The sequence below is a fragment of the Hippichthys cyanospilos genome, chromosome 9, assembly GCF_059441005.1.
Source record: "Hippichthys cyanospilos isolate Australia breed blue-spotted pipefish chromosome 9, RoL_Hcya_1.0, whole genome shotgun sequence".
Taxonomy (NCBI): domain Eukaryota; kingdom Metazoa; phylum Chordata; class Actinopteri; order Syngnathiformes; family Syngnathidae; genus Hippichthys; species Hippichthys cyanospilos.
Window position 1 is genome coordinate 20,844,251 of NC_142377.1, and position 23,062 is coordinate 20,867,312.

Below are 23,062 nucleotides of genomic sequence, written 5' to 3' on the forward strand. Positions count from 1 at the left end.
TTAGTGTTTCCAAATTCACCTGCTATGCAGGTTTTTGAAATATAGGAGGATGCCTGAGTGTAGGGGAGAGAACCCATGCAGGCACGGGGAAAACATACAAACTCCACACAGGAAGGCCGGCGCAAGGTGGATTTAAACTCGGGTTCCTGAACTGTGAGGCGGATGTGCTAACCACTCATCCATCGAGCCATTTTTTGAATTTTAACTCTTGGGAAGGTTTAAGGTTTTATTCAGCTAATTTTAATATGACATAGAAAAGCCAAGTTTATAAAATGCAGTTGGTAAATGATCATTTTGTTTTGAAAATGAGCATCTTACCTCGGGCATACAAGTAAACAGTGACGGCATCGGACTCTGCCTCGACGCCGGAGCTGTACCAGCCTCCGTGCGGATCCCGGCCCCAGGCCTCAACGCGGCACACGTACATGCCCTGATCTTCAACGGTGGCGGCGTGGACCCGGAGGCGGTAGCCGTCGGCCGATAGCCGGTCCACGCTGACCTCGCTGCCGTTGTCGTATATCTCCGCAATTCCGTCGTACGTGAGGGCGGCTACCAATTGGGGTTGGACCGGGAGCGCCGGCTCCGGCGTGGCTCTTTGAGACGGCCCGATTTCCGACTTGGGGAGGGGCCGTCGCAGCCACTGCACCTGAGCCTGGGCGGGGCCCGTGGTGGTGATGGTGGCGGCGCAGAGGATGGTGATGGTGCTACCCCGCTTCAGAAGAGGGCCACGAGCGAGCTGAGCCTGCGCTGACACTACAACATCTACGAAAAAGAAGCGCGTAATCCGCTGAGCTTTCGTGATAGAGATGGACAAGATACATTTTGTGTCAATCATTTGGAATTTGACCAATACAATATCATACCGACAAGTTTATATGATCGAGTTTGCCGAGAATTGAACATGCCTCGGTGTCATCTCACCTTTGGTCTTGAGATTGACCACGATGCCCTGGGACCTCTGCGTGAGCGTGGCCGGCGTAGAAGGAGCGGGGTTCCTGCGTCCGGCGTACACGTTCACCACACAGCGATAAACACCCGAGTCGGAGGGCCGGGCCGAGAACAACTTCAGGGAAAATCTCCCCTCCGCCACTTTCTCCATAGAGCCGCCGCTGGCTCGGCTCACATCATCCCCCCAGCTCACGACGCCGTCTGGGCTCATCCTGGCTACCTCGACCTGTAAGACCATCAGAGCAACAAAATGAGTCCCAAGATGTCCTAAAAGATATTTTCCTCAGAGCAAATTGAGTTTAAACCTTTGCCGGTCTGTTTGGGGTCACTTTTTGAAAGGTTAGCCATAGAAATTAGCATTATTCAACAATTTAAAATTTGATACAGTCTTGCCCATTATGATGAGAAACACTAAAAATGTCTCAAAAAAGACGCATGTCTGAAAGGACATTTTAGTATTTGGCACTCGACGACTGATTTGTCTTAACTAAAAATGTGACGTTAACATTTGGTGGCCATTTCTATCCAGTAGAATCACAAAACAAAAGTGTCTAAACCCTGCCTGGAAAAAATACATGAGGAAGTCAACCATTTTGGTTGAAAGCGAAGACATTTGAGCCATGTGAAAAGTTACTTTCCAAAGAGAAACATGTCAAAGAGCTTTGTTTTTTTTAAAATTCGGCCTCCGAAACAAATTTACTGTTGCTCAGTAAAATTAGTATTGGAGGAAATTCGGGAGGCAAGCAAAATGAAAACATGAAAATTTGTAGGTACATTCAGCACATTCATTCATAAAACGCCGCGAGAGCTTAAACTGTACAATACAATGTAATTGTTTTATATTTCTTTGAAAAAGCATACTATTTTGTTAATTTTGTGACAATCTGTATATATGTGTGAATGCTACGCCAAATGAACAACAACTTTTGAATCATTCCACTAATACAATGCAACAACAACAAATTCTGTTAAGACATTTATTGCAGAGGTTTTCACTGTTTTAGAAAGTAATAAAGTGTTCTTTAAATAAAGCAAAACAATAGTGTTATGACCCGGTTTCATTCATCACTTCCTTCAATGAAACAACATCGGAAAAATCTTACCTCCACACCTCCAGACCCAATCAACTCGCCACCCGCAGAGCCCCTCTTCATCCACTGGACCTGCAGGCCCGAATTGACGTCGGGAGGCAATCCATTGACCTCGCAGGTCAAAAGGAGAGGCGAGCCAACCTGCAGGGTCACCTCCCCTTGGGGCGATGATGTCACGCTCAGAGACTCGGCTATAGGACGAGAGAAGAGGTAGGCGGCATATGCGTCACAGTGACTAGATTGCGTTTACTCAAGCTAAGAGGTTAGCAAGCAGGCTATCGTAGTTAGCTTGTCTGCCTGAGTTATTTGGAGTATGCGGTGTTAAAGGCAACAAAAACAACAACTTTACCCCGATATATTCTGTCATCAAAGATAAAAAATGTTCAAAACAAAAAAATGGTGGCGCATTGAGATACAAGTTTGATTCACTTTATGACCTTGCTTGTAATATTTATATATATAATATCAAATATTTTTTTTTCTCCATTGAAATCAAGAAATGCCTCGAATCCATTTGAAGTTTTCATAAAAATAACTGCCGTGTATTTCAGTGACAAAAAATAATTCTGTAATTTATCTACAAATACAATAATGGTAATAAGTAGATGGAATTTAAAATATGTTTTTCTCTGCCTCTTTTGATCACCTATAAAACAGATCCATTGTTCGCTGAACATTCACAGCTCTCTCTCGAGCTCATCAGTACAACACTAATTGTCATTCTTTGCAGAAGATTGTCCTGTTACATCGCCTGCCTATTTGTGTTCAACCTATTGTTTACGATTCACCTAAAATAATCGCTAATAAGTGTTAAGATTAAGCCAGTGACCTGAAAAGACAAAGCCATGCGGGTGTTTTAAATGCGCAATGAACGAATTTACTGTCGACAACTGGTCACTTAAAAAAAACAAAAGCAATTATTCAATAAAGAGATTGGTAATTATTGGAATTTTTTTGCAAACTGTCCTATAGCTAAACCTCATACACAGGTTCATATTGTTGTTTGGGCTCACAGATCAAACGTTTCTGGTTTAAAAGCCGCATAAAAAAATATTCTTTGATGTGGGTAGATGTAGCTACTTACGAATAAGTAGTTTGGGAACACACATCCTGGTAAACACATATTCGGTCATCATTTACTCACCACTAATAACAAGAGATGCATTGTCTTTACAAACAAAAGGGAAGGTGCTGAGCGAACACGGCAACATAATGCAGGCATTGTTCCTAATTCAACTTCCTTTCAGTACATTTTATTAGAGTACAACTGCCGATATAACCCACGTCTACTGAATGTGAAACAACCGAAAAAAAGAGCTCTCAAGTTCCCAGAACATACAAGTTTGCTTTGCTGCCTTTTAACTTCGAAGTAGTTTAGCAACAAAACTTAAAGGAAAGAACAAATCCCCAGCGTCGAAAAGTGCAAGGTGGATGAAAAGAATATTTAATCCTCTAGATCCGCGTGAAAGCTTTCCGGCGCAAAAAGCGAGCCAGGCCGCGAGGCAACGGGCCGCCATCCAGCTGGTATCGACCCACCACATTCAGCTGGATCATCATCAACTACAGTAGAGAGAAAGAGCTGAGCTGGGAGCGTGTCAGGGGACTCGTGCCAGCCTTTCATGAGTTCCCTAAACTGGCCAGGTGGGCAAAGAGGTGAAGGAGCATCCAGGAAACCAATCAGCTGTCAACGAGCTCATGATTGCCTGCCATACAAGGGATGGAAAAACTACACAAGGGAAAAAAAAAAAAACCCACCACACAACTCGAAGTCTGGAAACAGTCCAATGTAGCCAGCAGCTCTACAAACTCTGACTTACGGCACAGATACAAATCGGAACACGTACGCAAAACACCTACCTTGCATGCGGTACGCTTTTTGTGTCAACACCTCTTGTGAGAGCAACATTCCTCAACACGTTTTTAGGCTCAAAAATACCATAGGAGCATGAAGTTTGGATGAACTACTTTCAATCATCAATTCAGTAACTTTCAACTGGTTTCATTAGGAAAATCAGTCGCTCTTCATAAGAGGCTGGAAGTGGAATCACAAAATAACCAATAACCACGCAGAGGTGTTCATTTCAATTTCTCATCCCATCAGCTGAACATCTCAAACTGAGATGCACCTAAAACCAAGACCTGGAAATGCTCTTCCAAGCAAGCAGGAGTGAACCACAGGCTCAATTTCCCGTACTTAGCTTGTATGAATAGCCACTTGTGCGGTCGTTTGCTGCTCATTTGCTTCAAGGTTTGAGGGATTTGTGGCTTAAGAAATGCTCTTCCTTTGTATCAAACACAAATCACTGTAAGATTTTAGTGAAACCATTTACAAGAAACGCTAAAGATGTTTCTACATACTCAGACCACACAGTCTGGTAAAAACAGCTTATAAGTCACTCAACCAGTGCAATATTCAAACAAAAAGCGGAACTCTCAAAATTCATTGTGGTGCCAATGTACTGACTGAAATGGAACTGGCTCCTCTCCATCAGTTGTCTAAACATTTCCTGTGCTATCATTCGCCTTCCAGAGAATTTTTCAGCGGGCCGCCAAAGATGCAATTCAAGACACGTTTTAGTATCTTAACATGGGATTTTAGTGAAAGTTACAGACTGGGTGATGATGTCAAAAAATACAAATCTTTTATTTTGATGTTTTATGTATTCCAATCATGAATAATAACAAAAAGAACGCTCGCACAATAATCTCCCAGTGAATAATACGTTTTTTTTCACATATCAAATTTCCGAAGACTGTCCAGCCCGAGAATGTTCCCCTGCACTTCTGGTTTACTTTTCAAATATAAACACAAATCATCTTGAAACTACTTGAAAATACCAGTGTATTGTGATTATATTTTGTGAAAACTGTTAAGGCAATGATTAAAAATTGTATGCTAGTCACTGAGCAAGGCTTTCAGTTGAAAATCATGAAATTGCACTCACCGAGTTGCTTAACAGTCAGGTTGCCGATTTCCAGCGTCCTGTGTGCAATCTTCTGCCACGTTTGGTCTGGGTCCCGAATCCACTGCGTAGCCTCACAGAAATAAGCTCCCGTGTCATTGGGCTGCAGTACCCTTATCTTCATGATGTACAAGTCCTGGGCGCCCTCTCCGTTGCGCTTCTCTAGCGTGATGTCGCCGTCGTCGTAGCGCTTTCTGTAGGCGCGCCCCGGCACCACACCCAGCAGCTTGTCAATGGAGATGATCTCGCGTACGGTGCTAAGCTCCGGCCCCGCCGAGCCGCCCGAGCCCGTTTGGCCTCCTCGCTTTCCGAAGGTGATGGACAGGTGAGTGAGCTCTTCCGAGCGGATGCTGGCCGAGCAGGTCAGAGTTAATTGGGCGCCTTCCGGGAGGGGCTGCCCGGTTAGGGCGCGGTTGTAGCTGATCTGAAGAGTGTCGGGGATCACTAGATGTGGACAAAAGTGACAAAGGAGAGAATTTTTACTCCAATAAGCCATCACAGGAAGAATACTGAGAACTGTAAAAGTGGTTTGTGCGTTTGCCTCACAGTTAGGAGCTCTGGGTTTGTTAACATTTGCTTCTTGCCGCGCCCCAAATTTTGTTGGTCTATTCCTCTTTTTTTTTTTGAACAAGTCATAGGACGTAATAGGCTAACCTGGGACTTCAACTATGCTCTTTATTTTACTAATACTTTTATTTTTAAAATACTGGGGGATCATATTTTTATGCCATAATATTTTGGTAGATTTAAAACTCGTTATTTCTGTCTTATATTTTGCATTTTCACCAAAATGTATACATTTCTCCTCTGTTAATGTAATATTCATGCTTGTCCTCTAATACAGTGGACCTCCGGTTTACGACGTCCCTGCCTTGAGTTTTTTCACCTTACGACGTGGACCGTGGCGCTTTTTTTGTCCCCTCTTTACGCCATTTTTTTTCGCCTTACGACGTCAAAAAACAACTTCTCTTCTTAAAAATGGCGGTCAGTGTGTGCGCGTGTCTACATTAGGCACCGTACACATACGTCACTACGCACGTCACTGCTTACAAGTTTATATATTTTTCATCCCATCTTTATGTATTTTCTATATGATTTGTTGTGGTAAGATGACTGACAGAAAGTGTATGTTGACAAACAGTATGGGCATATGGCGTGCGGTGCCTGTTTGGACATTTTACCTTTGACGACCACAGAGGCGCTGTAGGATCCTTGGTAGACGTTGTCCGTACTCGGCGTGTAGCACTCGTATTTGCCCTGGTCGTCCGTGCGCAGCCTTTGCACCACCAGCCGCGCGTGATCGCCAGAGTCGCGCTCAACCCTCACCTCCCCGTTTCTCACACGTGCTTGGTAAGGGGCGTAGGGGAAGCCTTTGTCTTTGGTGGACACCACGCCCATCTGCCTATCGCCCGCGTCGTCCCTGTACAGGAACCACTCAAAGTCCTGCGTGCGCGGGCCATCGTAGCCTGAGACGGAGCAGGGCACGGAGAGGGAGAAACCGGCCACACGGTACAGGGGTCCCGTGGGAACGGTCACTTCACGGGACATCACATTCTGGAGCGCTGTAAACGAAAGACGTGGGAGATAAAGAAGAGCGTGAGGTGGCGGAAGAAGCCAGTAAACTGAGCTGTGTGCGCATTTGCGTTATAAACCTTAGATTCAAAATATTCAAAATGCAGTAAAATTCAGGAAACGATAATCCCATTTCAGACAGCTGTCCGTAATACCGGTTTTGATTCTTAATGTTTATATTGTATTCCGAAATATTTTTGTCTCTTGGCTTCTTCCATCTGTTTTGCAAACAAAGGAGATGATGCAAAGATAAAGAGAAGTTGTCTTAGTACAATGAAAGGGGTGTGACTTCATTACATTTTTGTCCTGTTTATTCACCCCGTGTGTGTCATGCTTTTTTGTGAGTCATTTTTAGGTTTTTATTAGTCTTAAACTATTTTCCGTCTAGTTTCACTTGTACAGTACTTTTCCTGCAATATTTGAGTATTTTCCACTAACTTCCACCAGGGAAAAAAACCTGAAAAACACGAAGGTTACCGGAACCTCGAGGACTGAATTTGGACACTGAATAAAAGTGTATCAGAGGGCCTAATATTATAATAATATTAATATAATATTATTATATTACTACTTCTCTAATATTTTCTAAGACTTAATGTCAAATGTTTTTATCCTAATGTAATTCATTCGGCTTTGGCAATCATTCTGGATGACGACAGCCTTTTTTTCCCCCTCTTTTGTTTTGTTTTTGCAAACTGCAACAATGATTCAAATTCAGAAGGATGCACATGTTTAATGCTGGATCCTCACTCTGGAGCAGATTTTAATCTTAATCTACCAGCGGTGGCAAAAGCAGAGAAATAAATGCCAAATGCATTGCAGTGCTATCTTTAACCTCACCTAAAACGGATTACTACCTGAACCAACCTGAAAGACTGGACGTGTGCATGCAAGTGTGAATGGGCTTCCACATACGGAGCAACCGTTGGGCGAGCCGCTGCGTCATTACGACACGCCCCTGGATAATGACACGGGGGATGAACGGGCAGCCTTAAGCGGATCGAGGCCTAATTAACATGGGACGCCGCAGCTTGTGACAATACTCAACACTGTCTGGATTAGATGGGCCAAGATGGAGGGCAAGGGGACAGCTATGTTCTCAGAAAGCGATATCACAAATATCACAAAGCCCCAAGTGTTGATGTCTTGTATGGATTAAAGGTCATGCTTTTTTCAAAGCTCAAATTTAAGTTTTGTATTCCAAAGTAGCTTTTTCAGCATGCTCCACTGACCCACCATTCATCAAGTGCTTTCAGACTTTTGATTACAGTGAGCCGTCAACCTTTGACCAATTTGGAAAAGAATGTCAAACTAAACTTATCTTTTCATATACTAAGAACTATAAATTGACATTTTAGTCTAAAATACTGATCTAATTTCTTAACATTTTATCACTGACTTTATATCTAAGAAAAACAAAATAACCATTCTTGTAATATCACACTCTTTAAAAATATTCATATTATATTACAACATCATTCTCGAAAGACCTTTGCCATAATTAAAATTGCGATTAATAATGTATTTTGTCGTTTTTGCTTTTTTTTCCATGATTTTCATAATGGCATGTAGTTCCTGTCTAAAATATTAATATACTGTATATACTTGTTTAAGGAATTAAAGGGACCTTCTTAAATGATCAGCTTTGAGCTTTTTCTGAGTACATATACACAGCATATACAAAACTGAGCATGCTTTGGTCAGTGTTACATGCATCCGTCAAATTCAGATCAATAATTGTTGCATAATCCGCGAACAAACGCGCCAGTTCTTGAACAAGCATTTCGTCACTAAAATGGCTGCAGAATATGACCAAGTGCATCAATACATCAACATGAATATGCGCGTGGACACTCAATTGTGAAACGTGCACGAAGTAGCGTTAGCTCACCATAAAACAAAAAGACGAATAAAGTGCTTTTTATCCCAGCCATGGCGCGTTTCGTTTTCCTCCGTAGATTACTCCCGTCTTGGGTGTTCCTTCCTTAGATGCTCGTTGCCGCTCATCCCGCCGCGAACCCCCGATCCGCCTGATGACCAAATAACAAAAAAAAAGAAATGAATGACAAGAATATAAATTGACGTCTTCGGATTCGCACCGCCATGTTTTCATTTATTTGGATAAAACGAATAATCAGAGTCACGCACCGACGTGGAGACGCGTTGTAAGAAACACTTGTCAGAATGCGTCCAAATTTAGGAGAGAAAAAAAAACAAGGACAAATTAAAAAGTTAAATTATATTCTGCTTCGATACGAGCGATTGACTCCAGTGGTTCGCATCTTCATCGGCATAGTTAGGTTGACGGAGGGGAGGAGCCAATCCAGATCCAAAGCTTCAAAGAGGACGAGCAGCTATTGGTTGGAATGATTTATCAAAACTACAGGGGGCGCTCTGTATTTTAAAGCGGTACAGGAGTTACCGGAAGTAGCTTCCCTGTATATTCACGACCTTTCGGAATAATTTCCAGGTTGAATCTTTTTTTTCTGTCAGTTATTTCGACAAATAAAGATGTTTGTTTCGTTGTCCTTGTCACACAAGAATCAATATTCTACCACGTTCCATTCGAGGTGTGTATTAGTGTCCCCAATATTCTTTAAATCAATTGCAGTTACGTTTTATTTATTTAGCGTCAAATCCATTTTCAAATCTCAACAAAGTTATCTGGGGTCACGTTACACATGGAGCTGTAAAATGTATTTAAACCGTTTATTTTAAAAAATCGCCAACGGTGCTACGGAGTATAACATTAATTTAAAAGAAGATCGTTAAAAAAAAATTGCGTTTTAAGATGTACTCAACGGTTTCTGTTGTATAACAAAGCATTTGTATTTTCAATTTTAACAAGTATCATGATTGTATTGTATTCTCTTTTTTTAAAAAAATAAAATAGTTGTTTTAACGCACATTAAAATGATTACCTACATAATTTGTATCGGAGTGTTTTGGGCTTGTCACAAGAGGGCAGCAAAACACTTGTAATTCAAACAATCGTCTATTCTTGGCAGACAGAAATACCGGGATCCATCCTCGTCATCTTAATATCCAACAACATCGTAGTTCCCCATACTTATGCATGTTTCTGGATGCACATTCAACACAAAGATTTCACAACTGTAAGTGGAGACGGACAAGCCTTTATTAAACAAGACGTACGCATTTCTCACAATTGAAAACTATTCCCAGGGGTCAAATTGTCCATACAAGCTTTTGTTTAAGGATCCCAAAATAAAAAATCAATCAATGAACCTATCTATCCATCCATCCATCCATTATTTAAGTGCCTAAGTCAGGCCACTCTTTGTTGTTTAATTTTTGTTTGGAAAAAAAAACTAAACAAATCTCTCCAGCGAAAACTCCGAATTGTACCAATTTGGTTAGTTTCCACTGTGGAGGTTCCATGGTACAATGGATCAAGACAGGAACAGATCCTTTCCGTTACAGTTTTTCATATAAAGACACTTAATGAGCACACACTTCATGTGTTCTCTCAAGGAGGATGTATGCCACCCGAGAATAGCTCATTAGCGCTTTGTCTCGTTTCCGTTCCGTTACTTTCCCAACCTCTGACGCTCTCGCTCTTCCTTCAAGCCTTCAAACTTGAAGCAACATGGAAAAGTGGATGACTTCACTCAGCGGCGAGAGAGCGAGGAAGTCATTAGGGTGTTCTCAGGTTGATGAGGCGCCTGGCGGAATATGCAGACTTCAGCACAGAGGATGGATGAGAGTCGAGTAACTTGTGCGGGCGCAGAAGTCAACCTTCAATAGGTTCAGCTTGCCTACAGTCATTGCCTTCAGCCATACTTCCACAAACATATTTAAAGTGGGCTAGCTGATTTTTAACATCATAAACAAAGGGATGAAACAACATTTGTGTGATTACTGCTCTTACAATGGGTGTGGTGTACTCGAGATGACCAACACAACACAACTCACCGCACACTACATTTCTGACAATTGTAAGTCTCGTCCTCCAAACCACATGTCGCTTAGAAGCACGAACAGCTGTAAGAGGCTGTGTGATGCCACAAGGTATCCATATTGAAGGGAAATACAAAGAAGAAGCACCTGGTGTCCGCACCTGCACCCGTGGGGCCCGGCATGTAATTATAACGTGGGTCTCACTTCCCATGGGTTCTTTACCTGTGGGACGGGCCGAATGGGAGAGGGCTTCTGATTTGATCAGAAACAGAATCAAAAACACGTTATAATTTGCAGTTCTACATTTCATTGGTGCTTGATTTGATACTGTTCTCCAAGATCAACCTTTGACTGTCAAGTGTGCAGGTAGAAAATATAGCTTTAAAAGCTGCTAACTGCTGCTGCTGGAAATAGTTTATTGAGGGTGGTGTTTGCGGACCAAAACCATACAGAAGAATTACAGGGTGGAAAGACCAAATGGTCCATTTTATTCGCTGTTAGGAGTACACTGAATATTAGAGCAAGGTTTCATCTGTGACAGACTTTTGTGAGTCTCTCTGCATTTGACCACTCCTGTTGTGTTATCATAGTAAAAAAATAAACATCTTCTGCTGGCCTGAATATTTTAATTGTGTATCATTTAAATGGAGGGTGGCTCACTGCTTCGCAGGTCACAGTGCAGAGGTCACAGGTTCGCTTGTTGCTCAGGGTTTCCCACGTGGCGTTTGCATGTTCTCCCCGTGTCTGTATGGGTACTTAGATTTCCTCCCACATTCCAAAACCATACTTGTATTTTTGATTGTTGTGTTACAGTCAGGATATTTTACATAAAATCCAATAGTTTAAACCCAAGACTAGAAACGTATAGTCACTTTCAAGCAATGTTTATGTGTGAACCTTTTGTTGTGTGATGTCAAAGCAAAATATTAAGCAGATCTAAGTCATGGTTTCGAGGCATGGTGGTGTGGATAAGGTGGACCCAAAATGCATGTTAAGCTGGAAGGATGGTGCTCAAAAATTAGAGATTTGATGTACCACAGAACAAAAATCCAACAAGAACTGAACAGAAGGTAAAGTAACAAACCAAAACTCAAAACAGAAGCTAAACTCACAGGGTAATGACAGGAGGACAACGACTGGGAAAAGACAACAACAATGACGTTACATGGACAATGACCTGACAACTAACTGAATGCAAACTGGTGACTTAAATAAACTTCAATCTGAACGAGGAAACACAAAACAGCTGGAGAGGAGGAAAAGGGCAGAGGAAGCTGATTGGATGACACGAGGAGGGCAGTTACACAGACAGGTGGAAACTAATCACGCTAATGAGGATAGACGCGAGGGAAACCAAATGGAAACAAGCCAACTAAAAAGAGACCCACAATTTGAAAATACAAAAATCCCCCAAAGCAGAAAAACCCGAACCCACAACAGAAACATGACAAATCTTACTGAGATTTATTGGATGTTGGATTGGATTAGTATTTGCTAACAGCATCAGCCACAGGCAAAGGTTAGTGTACATTATATTCTAGCAACACAAAACATGTAATGATGCAAAAAATGGCGGCATATTGATACTGTGTTTTAAATCTATGGAGCTCTGAATCTCTTGGTGGAAACATGGCTCATCCAGACGTTACGCGCTCACTACTCCCACACTGTCTCTTTTAAGGCCACTATAGACTAAACTGTAACTGACTTGAGATTGCCTCGAATTACTCTGTTACAGTTGCTACACTCAAACAGACCTACATGCCCCCCCCCGCCCCATGTCATCGAAAGACTTTGCACCGTGTGTGGTACGGCTTTGTAGGTGTTGTAAAGCAGTTTGGTATATTTCTTTATCTCCATCCATGAACACAAAAAAATCAGTCCCAGGTTTATTTTCCTCATGTATAGAAATCATCCATCATTCTAAAGCTGTCATTCTCTCAATGCACAGCGACAATGTACACACATTATTACACACACACTCAAACTAGTAGACAAAATAAAGAGAGTGGGTGCAATGGGGAGAGAGGACATGGCTAATTTAATACTGGAACTATATTAGCAATGTTCTCTCCAAGGGCTTTGGTTTCCCTTTTGAAAAAAAGAATGCAAAGGCAAATGTTTAGCCAAGCTTCCAAGCGTGTCTTTAAGAGCGGCCAGTAGAACGTGAGGCTCCAAGAGGTCGAATCCAAATGGCCCCTAACGTTGAACTCACCTTTCTCTACCCAAATTCGTCAGGCATGACCGTTAACTCAATTTTTCATGCTCAAGAATACAAGTAATAGGGGTAGCTCAGCAGACATGTAACAAATTTTATTCGTTTTGTTTTTTTTTTTTGGGGGGGGGATAAAATATGAGTCACTCAGCAGATTATTCTTTCTGCCGCTTGGCTCTTGCTGGTTGTCCTGGCGCAATTCAATTTTATAACCTGTGGTATTCTCATGAAGCGGTCTTGTATAGAATTTTTTAAATTCATTCTATTTTGTCGACAAGTTTATTTGTTATACTTCAAATAGCTTCACAAACCCACACTTGGTAGTTAACAGACATGGCATTCATATTTGTACGTATAAGCAAGTCTACATTCTTCATGTTATTTTTTTTTCTTCAGATTTTATATACTGTATCTACTATTTTTGGCATTTGGTCTATATTCGGTCTACATAAAGCTAATGATGCTAATAATAGTTTCATGATTCATTATAGTGCATGATTTCTGTTCAGAATTGCTAACCACCTGTGGAGGAATTATAGTTGGTTTCAATTTGGGGTTTTAGGCTTTATTAAATTAGCTAAAAATGTTTACTTTAGTGTAGACATGCAGTTACTGTATGTAATTTGACAGTTGTACTTACAATAGACACTTGTTTACTAATAACACCATATAGTTATCAAATATACAGAAATGACAAGCTACATATTAGATGGATCAAATCTACTGTATCAATTCTTGTTGTTAATTCTTCTTTAATTGTGAAATGATCCCTAACTGGACATTCTGTCTTTCATTCAGTCTTATTAGTATGTCGGGTTTCGGTAAACAGTCTGTGTGGTAAAATAATTACTGCACAATGCTACAATACAATGAATAATCCACACAATACTATTAAAACAATTTTTTAAAAAATCACCAATGCAGTGATTAATGCAGTAAGGCCATAAAAACTGAACCGCAGTATAGCAAGAGACAACACAATGGTGTAGAATTGCTTGATGAATTTTAAGAGCTGCCATCTGGATTTGGATTTTTTTTTTTTAAGTGGCTTTGCTTACTGTATTCGTGTTGTGGCATTTTTCATGCTTGTCCGCAGTGAAACCAAAGGCGGAGTTCATACATTACTCATGAATTTTTCATCCAAAACATCTTCACAAGCACTTGTGCACAAAAACAGAGTCAGGGCGGTCTAAATTAGAGGAGGAAGGGGGGGGGGGGGGGGGGGGGGATTTTAATACAGCGGTGTCAAACGGATGGAGGGAGGGGGGGGGGGGTGTCGGGGGGGGGGGGGGGGCAGAACAAGAGAAGGAAAGATTAAACTGATGTGTTGCATGGGCACTGGAGGGAAGTTACGGCTGGAGGGAGGGGGGAAGGAAGGAGGAACAGGAGGAGAGGGACGGGGTTGGTGGCGGCGGCGGGGGGGCTCATTAACCAACAAGAGATTGGAGCCTCCGTCGCTCGCTCGCTCGTGTTCAACCACACTGACGCTTTGATGAGGTCTGCATCCTCCAGCCTCAATCAGTCCCACATGAGTCCCACTGAGAAGCCAGAGAGACTGGGAAATGGAGACAGAGGGGGTAATGGTAGGGATGGAGAGGCAGTTGTGCGTGTGTGTTTGGAGGGGGGGGGTTTAGATGACAGGAAAAGAGTCAGGAGAGGGGAAACCTTTCAAACGGCCCAGCGGAAAGAACAGAGCCAAAAGGGAAAGCAAATGTCAGGGATATATATTGAAATAAAAAAATCAGGAAAACTACAGTGAGAAATATTTGAGAAAAAACAAACTACTGTCTGGAGCGGGTAATTGTTTTCACAGTCCAAAAAAGTATTTCAGCGGACGCATGAGTCATTCCGACAGCGGGGTTGATAAAAGACAAAAAAAGAAAAAGGAAAAGGCAGCATAAGAATGCTGTGACCGTGCATATATTTGCATAGCTGCGGACTGAAAACTCATGCCTCTTCCCGAGTTAGTCGGCAAGCTCATTGCAACTTTCTCGACTGGTTCGCCGCAACACGGTGGATGAATGGCAAGTATGTTTGCCTCAGTCGAAAGATTGAATCTCGGCTTAGCCTCTGCTGTGGCCTTTGAATAGAATACAATAGAACAGAATAGAATTGAATAGAATGCCTTTATTTTCATTGTAACCAAGTATACAAGGAAATTGGTCTGATTTGCATACCAATATGAACAATAAATAGAATAAAGAAGACATAAATAAAGAATAGAACAAAAATCATAGTTTCATGGGAGTGCAATTGTCGTTATTTTCACTGTGTTGTTTTTCAGAGTGTTAATAGCTCTGGGGAAAAGGTTGTCTCCGAGTCTGTTTGTTCGGATTTTTTTGAGCCCCTGAACTGAACAGAGGGCAAAGCTTTGAAGGTAAGATAACCAGGATGAGTTGTGTCTCTGATAGTCTTCTTTGCTCTGCTCAGATAACGAGAGCCGGCGATGTCATCCAGGGGGGGCAAAGAGCACGTATCACGCCTTGATGCGATATGCTAGGATGTTCTCAACGGTAGTGTTCCTCGAGGTCTTTTTTCCTGAGCGCTGTCGGGAAGCGAAGTCGCTGCCGGGCTGTCTTCACCACAGCGTTGATGGTCCAGGCGAGGTCGTCGGAAATGCGGACTCACGGGAGCTTGAATGAGTGGATTCTTTCGACGGATGTGTAAAAAGTGTTACTACCTAGCAGGAATTATTTCTGAAATCGTTGTTCCTGATTTAGCAAAATGGTACAGCTGAATTACATAATTTACCACCCCGTTCCATGACACGTTCCATGATGGAATGCTGCCTCCATGAGAAAAAAACTGCATGCTTTTATTACTATCCCCACCTCATGTAGCAAACTATTGGCAAATTCTCACAATATCTTGCTATGTAGGTGTACCTAATGAAATGTCCCATGAACATTTTGCAGATGATTGCGGCATCATTTAATGGTATTCTCAAGGCTAAGGGTTACAATTATTAAGCGTTAAACCGAATCAGAACATGTTCCTTAATGGTATCTTATACCAAGTCCAGCTTGTGTAGGGTCAAAGAGGACAATAGCGCCCGCTTAAAAAAACACAACTGTCTGATGTTATCTGTACGTTAACTCGAGCCTGAATGTAACCGAAGCCGTTTGCAGTCCCAATCCCCTTCACCACTTGGCAAACGTATAGAACTGAGGTTACTTTATTGGTTTCCCTAATTGGTGCCAGTTTCCATTTTCATTTCCAGAAACGCGCGGCGGCCCAGTGTTGAGTTTCTTTTCCGAACACATCCACACGAGGAGGGCCGGGGGGGGGGAGGCAGATATCAGGAGCAGACACACATGCACGTGCACACACATGCACCAACGTGCTGCATATGTAAACATATTCCCAGACTGTTTGTGCTTTGTTCTGTTTACGTGCGTGCGCTGACTCATCAGCGACTGTGGGCAAGGGGAACACTTTTACAGTAAGTGCATCAGTGGAAAAGAAGAAGAAGATCACCATATTACTCCAGTTGTGGAGTAAATCACACAAAGAATACACAAAAGTCACCACAAAGTGAGCACAAAAACCACCGTGACGGAGGAGCACAATAAAGAATTGAGGAGTGTCCTGTGTAAACCCATGTGGAGGGGATGCGGGAAAAGTCAACAATGAAAAGACATGGTCGGGTTTGGAGATGTGAAACCGATAAACGTGAAGGTCAAAGCTGGTCAAAAGATACACGTGTCGAGAATACGCCTTTGCTGGAACAACGGAACATTTATTTCATATTAATATTTCAATATGGGGGCCCTATATTTTTTTTCTTTCGGGTGAAAAAAAAAAAATTATAATCACATTGTTACTATAAAAAATATTAAAAACATACAAACATGATTTTGGATAAAACATTTTTTAAGAGAAAGGTCATTAAAAGATTAAAAATAAAACGGTCTACAGTACAGTAGTATTTTTGTAAATAGTCGTGATTTTTTTTAAAGTAATTTTTCATAGAAAAAAAAGTCACATTATTCAAGGAAAATTATGTTTGAAACGATTTAGGTATTTTTCAGAAAACATTCACGTTTTTAAGTCATTCTTGTTATTCACTAAAATAATTTTGCAGAGAAAAAGCATTGACTGAAGTTGGTTTATTTTTTTTTACAAAAATACTTTATTTAATTTTTTTTTAAGTTTTTCAAGGAAATTTTTGTATGGAAAGATACATATACATATTTTTTAAGAAAATATTCAGTTTTCAGTGAGTTTCAGTCTTTAGTTCTTTTAGTCGGCAAACATTGACAAAAGTCAATTTCTTAAAAAGAAAATCACGTAGAATAAATCACTCTTCAAAGAAAAATAAGAAGAATACTCATTGTTGATCAAAAGTTTGAAAAAAAAAAACATAAATTTTGCCCTCCAATACATTTTGACAAGAAAAAACACCTTTTTTTTGGTTACTTAGTAAAAAAAATAGGTTATTTCCCATAAACAAGCTTTTAATTTTGTACATATACTTTTGTATTTTTATTTTCAAGACAATCCTAGTCTGACTTTTGCCTTAAAAAAAGTTACAACGCATGTCATCACGCAAATATGTAACGACGAATCAAAGGCATAAAAGATGAATCACGTTAGATGTCTTGAGGATTCTCTCCTACGCAAGCCGACGCACATCCACTGGGAGGGGCCCAATCACTGCGACGCATTACCCCTCCAAACACACACGCGACCCATTATTCAGCAAGTGTTCCTCACAAATGTGATAATGATAGGCTTTGGGCCTTGACAAAACAGCACCGACACACAAAGCGTGTAGCTTCTGTTTACTCTCATCCCATCCCGTATTATTATATAGGGATTATAATTATGCTTACATTTATCATTTCCCCCAACACTCCGCCGTCTGCCAAGACCAGTAAGCTCTTTGCTACGAAATCCCGAGCAGGGTCTTTTCTGTCTTCATTCCTCAATCTTGCTGTGTGACTGCAGCGCCATTGGCCTGTTTTTGGGTTCGGTCACAGTTACTGAATGAGGCGCAGAGTCAGATAAGTCAGGCTATTAAAAATAAATAAACATAGATATGTTTATTTAAAATTATTGTCCATATTCTATTCTTTTCGTGTTATATTATATGTCATATTGTATCCATTTGGTTTTGCTCTTTACAGTGTTTTTTTGTTGTTGTTTTTTTTAATCTAATCAGAATTCAGCTAACTTGTGTCGCTAGGCTGTATGAAATCTGTCGCCGTGTGGATGAATTGCTCCAGCGCAGCCTCCTTGGTTACAAAACAGTTCTCTCTTCTCGCAACATATTCAATTGAAGTTAGGTAAATAAAATGATGTTCTTAGATTAAACTGAGATTTTTAATTAGCGTACAATCTTGTTAAAGCTTGCCTGCTCTTGGTGGACTTAAACTTTGTGTAGTTAAAAAGATTATGATTGCTGTATTTTGTGGACCAAATCAGTTCCATCCATCTGATAATCGAAATTATATCACTGGTTTGTATAAAATGCAAAATGTGAGTGTATCCGACAAAGCCAATCAGATCTGTGTAAAGTCATCAACTCAGCCTCAAAAATGTGGGGATCGATAAGTGTTCTAGTGCAACTTCCAACACAGGGATGTCTTGGATTTGAAGTTCCAACAAAGACTGACCCCCATCCAGGTCATTCTTGAGAAAAATGATCTTAGTGTCATTAAGCCTTGTCTCAGACACAAGTCATGGGTATCCAATGGGACATGGGCTCCAAAAATAGACAATGTTACAAGCCCTCATCTAAACCCTATTGAACATCTGCAGACTTGGATTCCTGTTATTTGTGTACAGGTCACTTCGCCAAATTTATTCTTTTGTATTATTTCTGTTGGTACATAAAAACAAGGCAAGAACTGAAGGAATTCATGCATTATTCCTGGTACCACCATGCATATCACATTTGTTTTCTTTTCTTCTAACTCCCCAAAGCTACTGTGCACGCTTATGAGTCTGAAAAATTTGCCGCGGAGATGTAATTCAGTGGCCATTTCTATCATGACAGAACATGAAAAACTCTCAAGGACCCTTGCCTGATATTGATGAAGAGGTTGGAATTTTGGGGTCAAAGCTACCATTTTGGGTGAGTTCCAAGGCATGTATTTTATTAACTCAAGCTAGGAAATTTTCCCAAATGAGCCCAATCAAAAGCAGGTATGCTTGACAGATGGGCAATGCTAAATCGAACGTGTGAAAAAGGGCCTTCACTCCAATTATTATTACCTTTGTCAGTTTCAAGTTATTCAATGACCATTGTGGGCTTTTCTCTCTTTAACGAAAGGGTACACCGATAATTTTGTCCATGTGTGCAACGAGTTACTTTCAAATGACAGGAATTATGTGTTCCATTTTGACACTACTGATAAATGGTGATGAATTTCAAGCGGTGTGGAGGTGTACAGGCAGTGCATGTGTGCGTGAGTGTGTGTGAGTTGGCAGGCCGAAGCCCCATTGTGCAAAGACGACCACAGGGCCTCCTCCTCCTCCTCTCCCTCCAGCAGCCCGCCACAACAAAGAGCAATTAAACGCCGCCGCGCTGCCAGCTGAGGGGCCGACCGCCAGCCACACTTCCACAAACAGGCCCGAACCAAAGGGTAGAAGCAATAAAAGGCAACCTATCCAAAAGTAAGCCCCCTCGGAGCCCTTTTTCCCCCCGCTGATTCGAACCAGAAGGTGACTGGCTGCCTTCTCCGCCATATCGTTTACTATCGCCGCTCAGGCTGCATTACGATCACATGTGTGCCTTTTACATGGAGAAGTTTAACTCGCGCGTCGAGGTATTACGCACGCACAATCCATAGGAGTCGACGGGGGTGAAAAGTCAACATGATCGGGAGAATTGGTGCTTGACTCAAGGATGACAGGCGTGCCCTTCGGCTCCAAGCTGCTCAACTGACTGAAAACGGGACAAATTGTCCAATATGTCCGGGAATGACTGCTTTCAAACTATTAGCATTAACCAGTAACTGCTTTTAGATATTCAAATCGAAACAATGTACTGAATGCAGAATCCCAAGTGGGCAGCTTGTGCTTTGAAATCACTATGACGACCAGCAGGGTAAGAAGTGTCAATATAAGGCAACTTGTGAATGTTGGTAGCCTAAATGAGGACTTTGCTTGAGTGCATTTGACATGCACTTGAGGGTTGGGACCTATGATTTAAAAAAAAAAAAAGTTTTAGAATGTGTCTCCAATAAGGGATGTGTCTTTTGAACATATTTTTATGGAGGTGGACTAATAGGAGAAATACAGTTCAGTATCATTGATGCGCCCCCTGATTTTTGGTAATATAGATGATTTATTCATTTGTTTGTCTGTTTTTTTTTTATACTTTTCATGTATTTAGTTTAGTACGTTTCATTTTTATGTCATAATTAGATTTTATTCATGCAGTTGTCATGTCTCTGGGAGAAATATTTATTTTAAATGTGAACAGTGACATCAAAACAAGCAAAAAGTTCAACTACAAATTTGAAAAATAGTAGGAAGTAAACATTTATGAAGTTTTTTTTCAATAAAGGTAACACACTTTTTTTTCTATTAAAACACTTTTGCTGATCATTTTTGGGGGTGCATATTGCAAGCTTGAGCCAACTGTCACAGGGATTTTGTGAAAATTATGATTATTTTTTTTTTTAGGTTTTTCGATGACGCTGACTTGTCATCTCAACATTTCTTAAGGTGGTAATTTGCAGTAACCGTTTTTTTCTGCACGCAAACAGCAACCACCATATAGTTAAATTGATTTAATAAATTCCAAAACAAAAGTTTAAATTCAGAATGCAATGTGGTTGTCTATCGTCTTTTTGAAATATGTCAAAACGGAGCCGGCGGATTGCATCGTAACGACCGATTTCGATATTTCGGTTTCTCCTCCTATTCTGCCCTGTGACCCCAGCAGAGGGCAGGAGTGCAGGGACCTGCCGCAAAGACGTTGAAGGCCCCGCCGACAGCAGCGCTGACCTAAGCCCAACCCACCCCGGCCCGGCTCGGCCCGGATTCAGCGTGGGCCACATCGCGGTGTCTCTGGTCAGGCAGCCTGGAGCCCTTGGGCGCTGGCAAGGGGTGCGGGCGTCCGGGAGGGGCCCCCTCAAAAGCCATCTACGAGGGGCCACACCCACGCGGGGCCATTACGGTGGAGGCTGTTCTGGGCTTCACCCGAGGCCGCCCGACTGCCATTTTTAGCGCAGCACCAGAGTAGACCACATGCTGTGGCTTCGGGCTAGAGGGGGGAAGGACGCTTGCTTTCTTTATTTTCACTCAAAGCACCGAAAAGCTTTAGGGAGGATTTCGACATTTGCACTCCAGTTGACTCAGCCGGCGTGGACAAATTGTTCCTCACATGCACGCCAACCTTGGAAACGAGAGAAATATTCAATAGGGCCTTTTACGACGAATTCATCGTCGAAACGGCAGCGCGTAGCAAAAAAGTCAATAAATGATCCCTGCGTGATTTTAAAACACAAATATTGGCAAAATTTGGATTTTTATATATTATGTAAGCACACTTGATTGAGATGAGACAAAATTTATACCGAGTTACCCATTTTCTAACCCAAATATGTGATCGTGTAAACACAATTCTGGTTCCCTCCTTTGAATGGGTGAAATTGATAGCCGAGATAAGTAAGATAAGTACAATCTTATAAGTAAAAACCAATATGGCTTCAGGAAAAAAAAGCATTTGATAGCTCATACTGTATGAATGCGAAAATTTGAGTCACATGGAATTAAAGGTTTGGCACATAAATGGATCAAAAGTTACCTAGATGACACAAAACAGTATTTACATGTTAATTGAAAAATCCGACCATGTAAAGATAAAACACGGGGATCCCTCAAGGCTCTGTGCTTGGTCCTATATTGTTTATATTACATATTATGTAAAATATTATTTTATTGAATTTATTGAAATTTATTGAAAAGATCTCATTTTGATGCAGTCAATTTGATTGTTCGAAATTATCGGTATAAGCGATACTGCTCCCACATTTAGTAGCGGAACAGTACGGTATCTTGAGCGATGCATTGTCTTGAAAGAAAAATCAAGTTCTTTAGGCATGCAGCAGTTTACGTGCGACGTTTGCTTGTTTCTCACCCTTGCAAAAGAACAAGTTGATTCCAAAGGATTCATTTTGGAGATCTTGTGAAGTATGCCATGCTGGGTCCTGCACATTCTCATTTGAGGAGGCAGCGTGTGGGCAGAAGCTCTGGGTGGTCTGACAAAAAGAAGTCGGGCTTCCTCTTGCACACACATATGGCGCAGCTTGGCCTTTTTTGTGTTTGTTTTGATTTTTGGGGTTTCAGGTTATAAGTAATAAAAGTCCCCCATGAGCTACACTAGATGCTTATTTTACCTTGCTTGCAAGAAAGACCATTTCTATTTCGCGGCTCCTTCCTACTCCACCCGCCTCGTCTTTTTTTTTTCCTTTTCCCAATCTGAGCTACATGAACTTGACAGCCTCTCCAATTTTTGTTCATCTTGATCCCCTTTTCTCATCTTGACCAGGATGTGCCCGCATATCAGTCCCCTCTCCTCAAAAGGAAATACAAATCAAGCACACTTCACTTGGGTTGCACCCAATCACTCAATAAAAGACGAGGACATCCGATACTCTGGGTCACCCGACTCCTGCAGACGAGGAGACTTGACGCGCTTGAAGATCCCCTCTTTCCGCCAGCTCAATATGTCTCTGATAAATAAACGACAGCTCCCCGAAGATCTCCGCAAACCGCAAGAAGGCATCGAGTGTGAAGCTCTGAAAGATCCTCGATTAACAGAAAAGACGCTTGAGCGACGGACATTTTTTTGTCTTGAGAGATGTGAACCGCAGAGCAGAAGAGGCATGAGATATTCAAGGAGCCACAAGGAGTTGCAGAAGAAAACTTGTCATTTTTTTTACAAGTTAAAACTATTTCCAAGTTTTATTAAAAAAAGGTTTTGGGCTTTCTTCCATCAAAAACATAAATGTAGCATCAATATCATCATTAGCTGGATTATGTGTATGAGAGAATATGAGTGAACTTTTTATAAGTGTAGTTTTGTAAAATAACTCCATGACATGGACCGCGAGTAATAAATTGCCTTTCTCTAGAACTATGCGAAGGAATTACTGAGTTAAACAAATACGTTTTTACAGAAAATGTGAAATCGTGAGAACAAATGACAGTTTCTGAATCAATAAAATGGAGGCATGGTGGCAGACTGGTTCAGCCCACGTGTGGAGTTCATGCGAGTGGATAAATGTGTCAAAAAGAAAGGAAAGAAAGTGAGGTCTTTCGACCAATTGGGTTATTTTGGTGCATCCAGGATTTGAAAAACGGAAGTCAATTTGAGTTAAGTTGGGGGGGTGGAG

The 23,062-nt window shown here is 41.4% G+C and overlaps 1 protein-coding gene across 21 annotated transcripts in view; it reads right to left on the reverse strand.

Annotated features, from left to right (window-relative positions):
• igsf8 (immunoglobulin superfamily, member 8) overlaps window positions 1-23,062 on the reverse strand; it is a 55,846-nt gene that overhangs the window by 4,057 nt on the left and 28,727 nt on the right. For 20 of the 21 annotated variants that reach the window (XM_088423979.1, XM_088423995.1, XM_088423992.1 and 17 more), the window contains 6 exons: window positions 8,466-8,604; window positions 6,184-6,564; window positions 4,985-5,446; window positions 2,052-2,230; window positions 922-1,174; window positions 319-762 (listed from right to left, as the gene is read on the reverse strand). In XM_088423979.1, the coding sequence (XP_088280105.1) occupies window positions 319-762; window positions 922-1,174; window positions 2,052-2,230; window positions 4,985-5,446; window positions 6,184-6,564; window positions 8,466-8,508 (1,762 nt within the window). In that variant the 5' untranslated portion in view covers window positions 8,509-8,604. Of the gene's footprint in view, window positions 1-318; window positions 763-921; window positions 1,175-2,051; window positions 2,231-4,984; window positions 5,447-6,183; window positions 6,565-8,465; window positions 8,605-8,722; window positions 8,867-23,062 lie in introns of those variants that run through there. The other variant, XM_088423996.1, reaches the window with a different exon arrangement.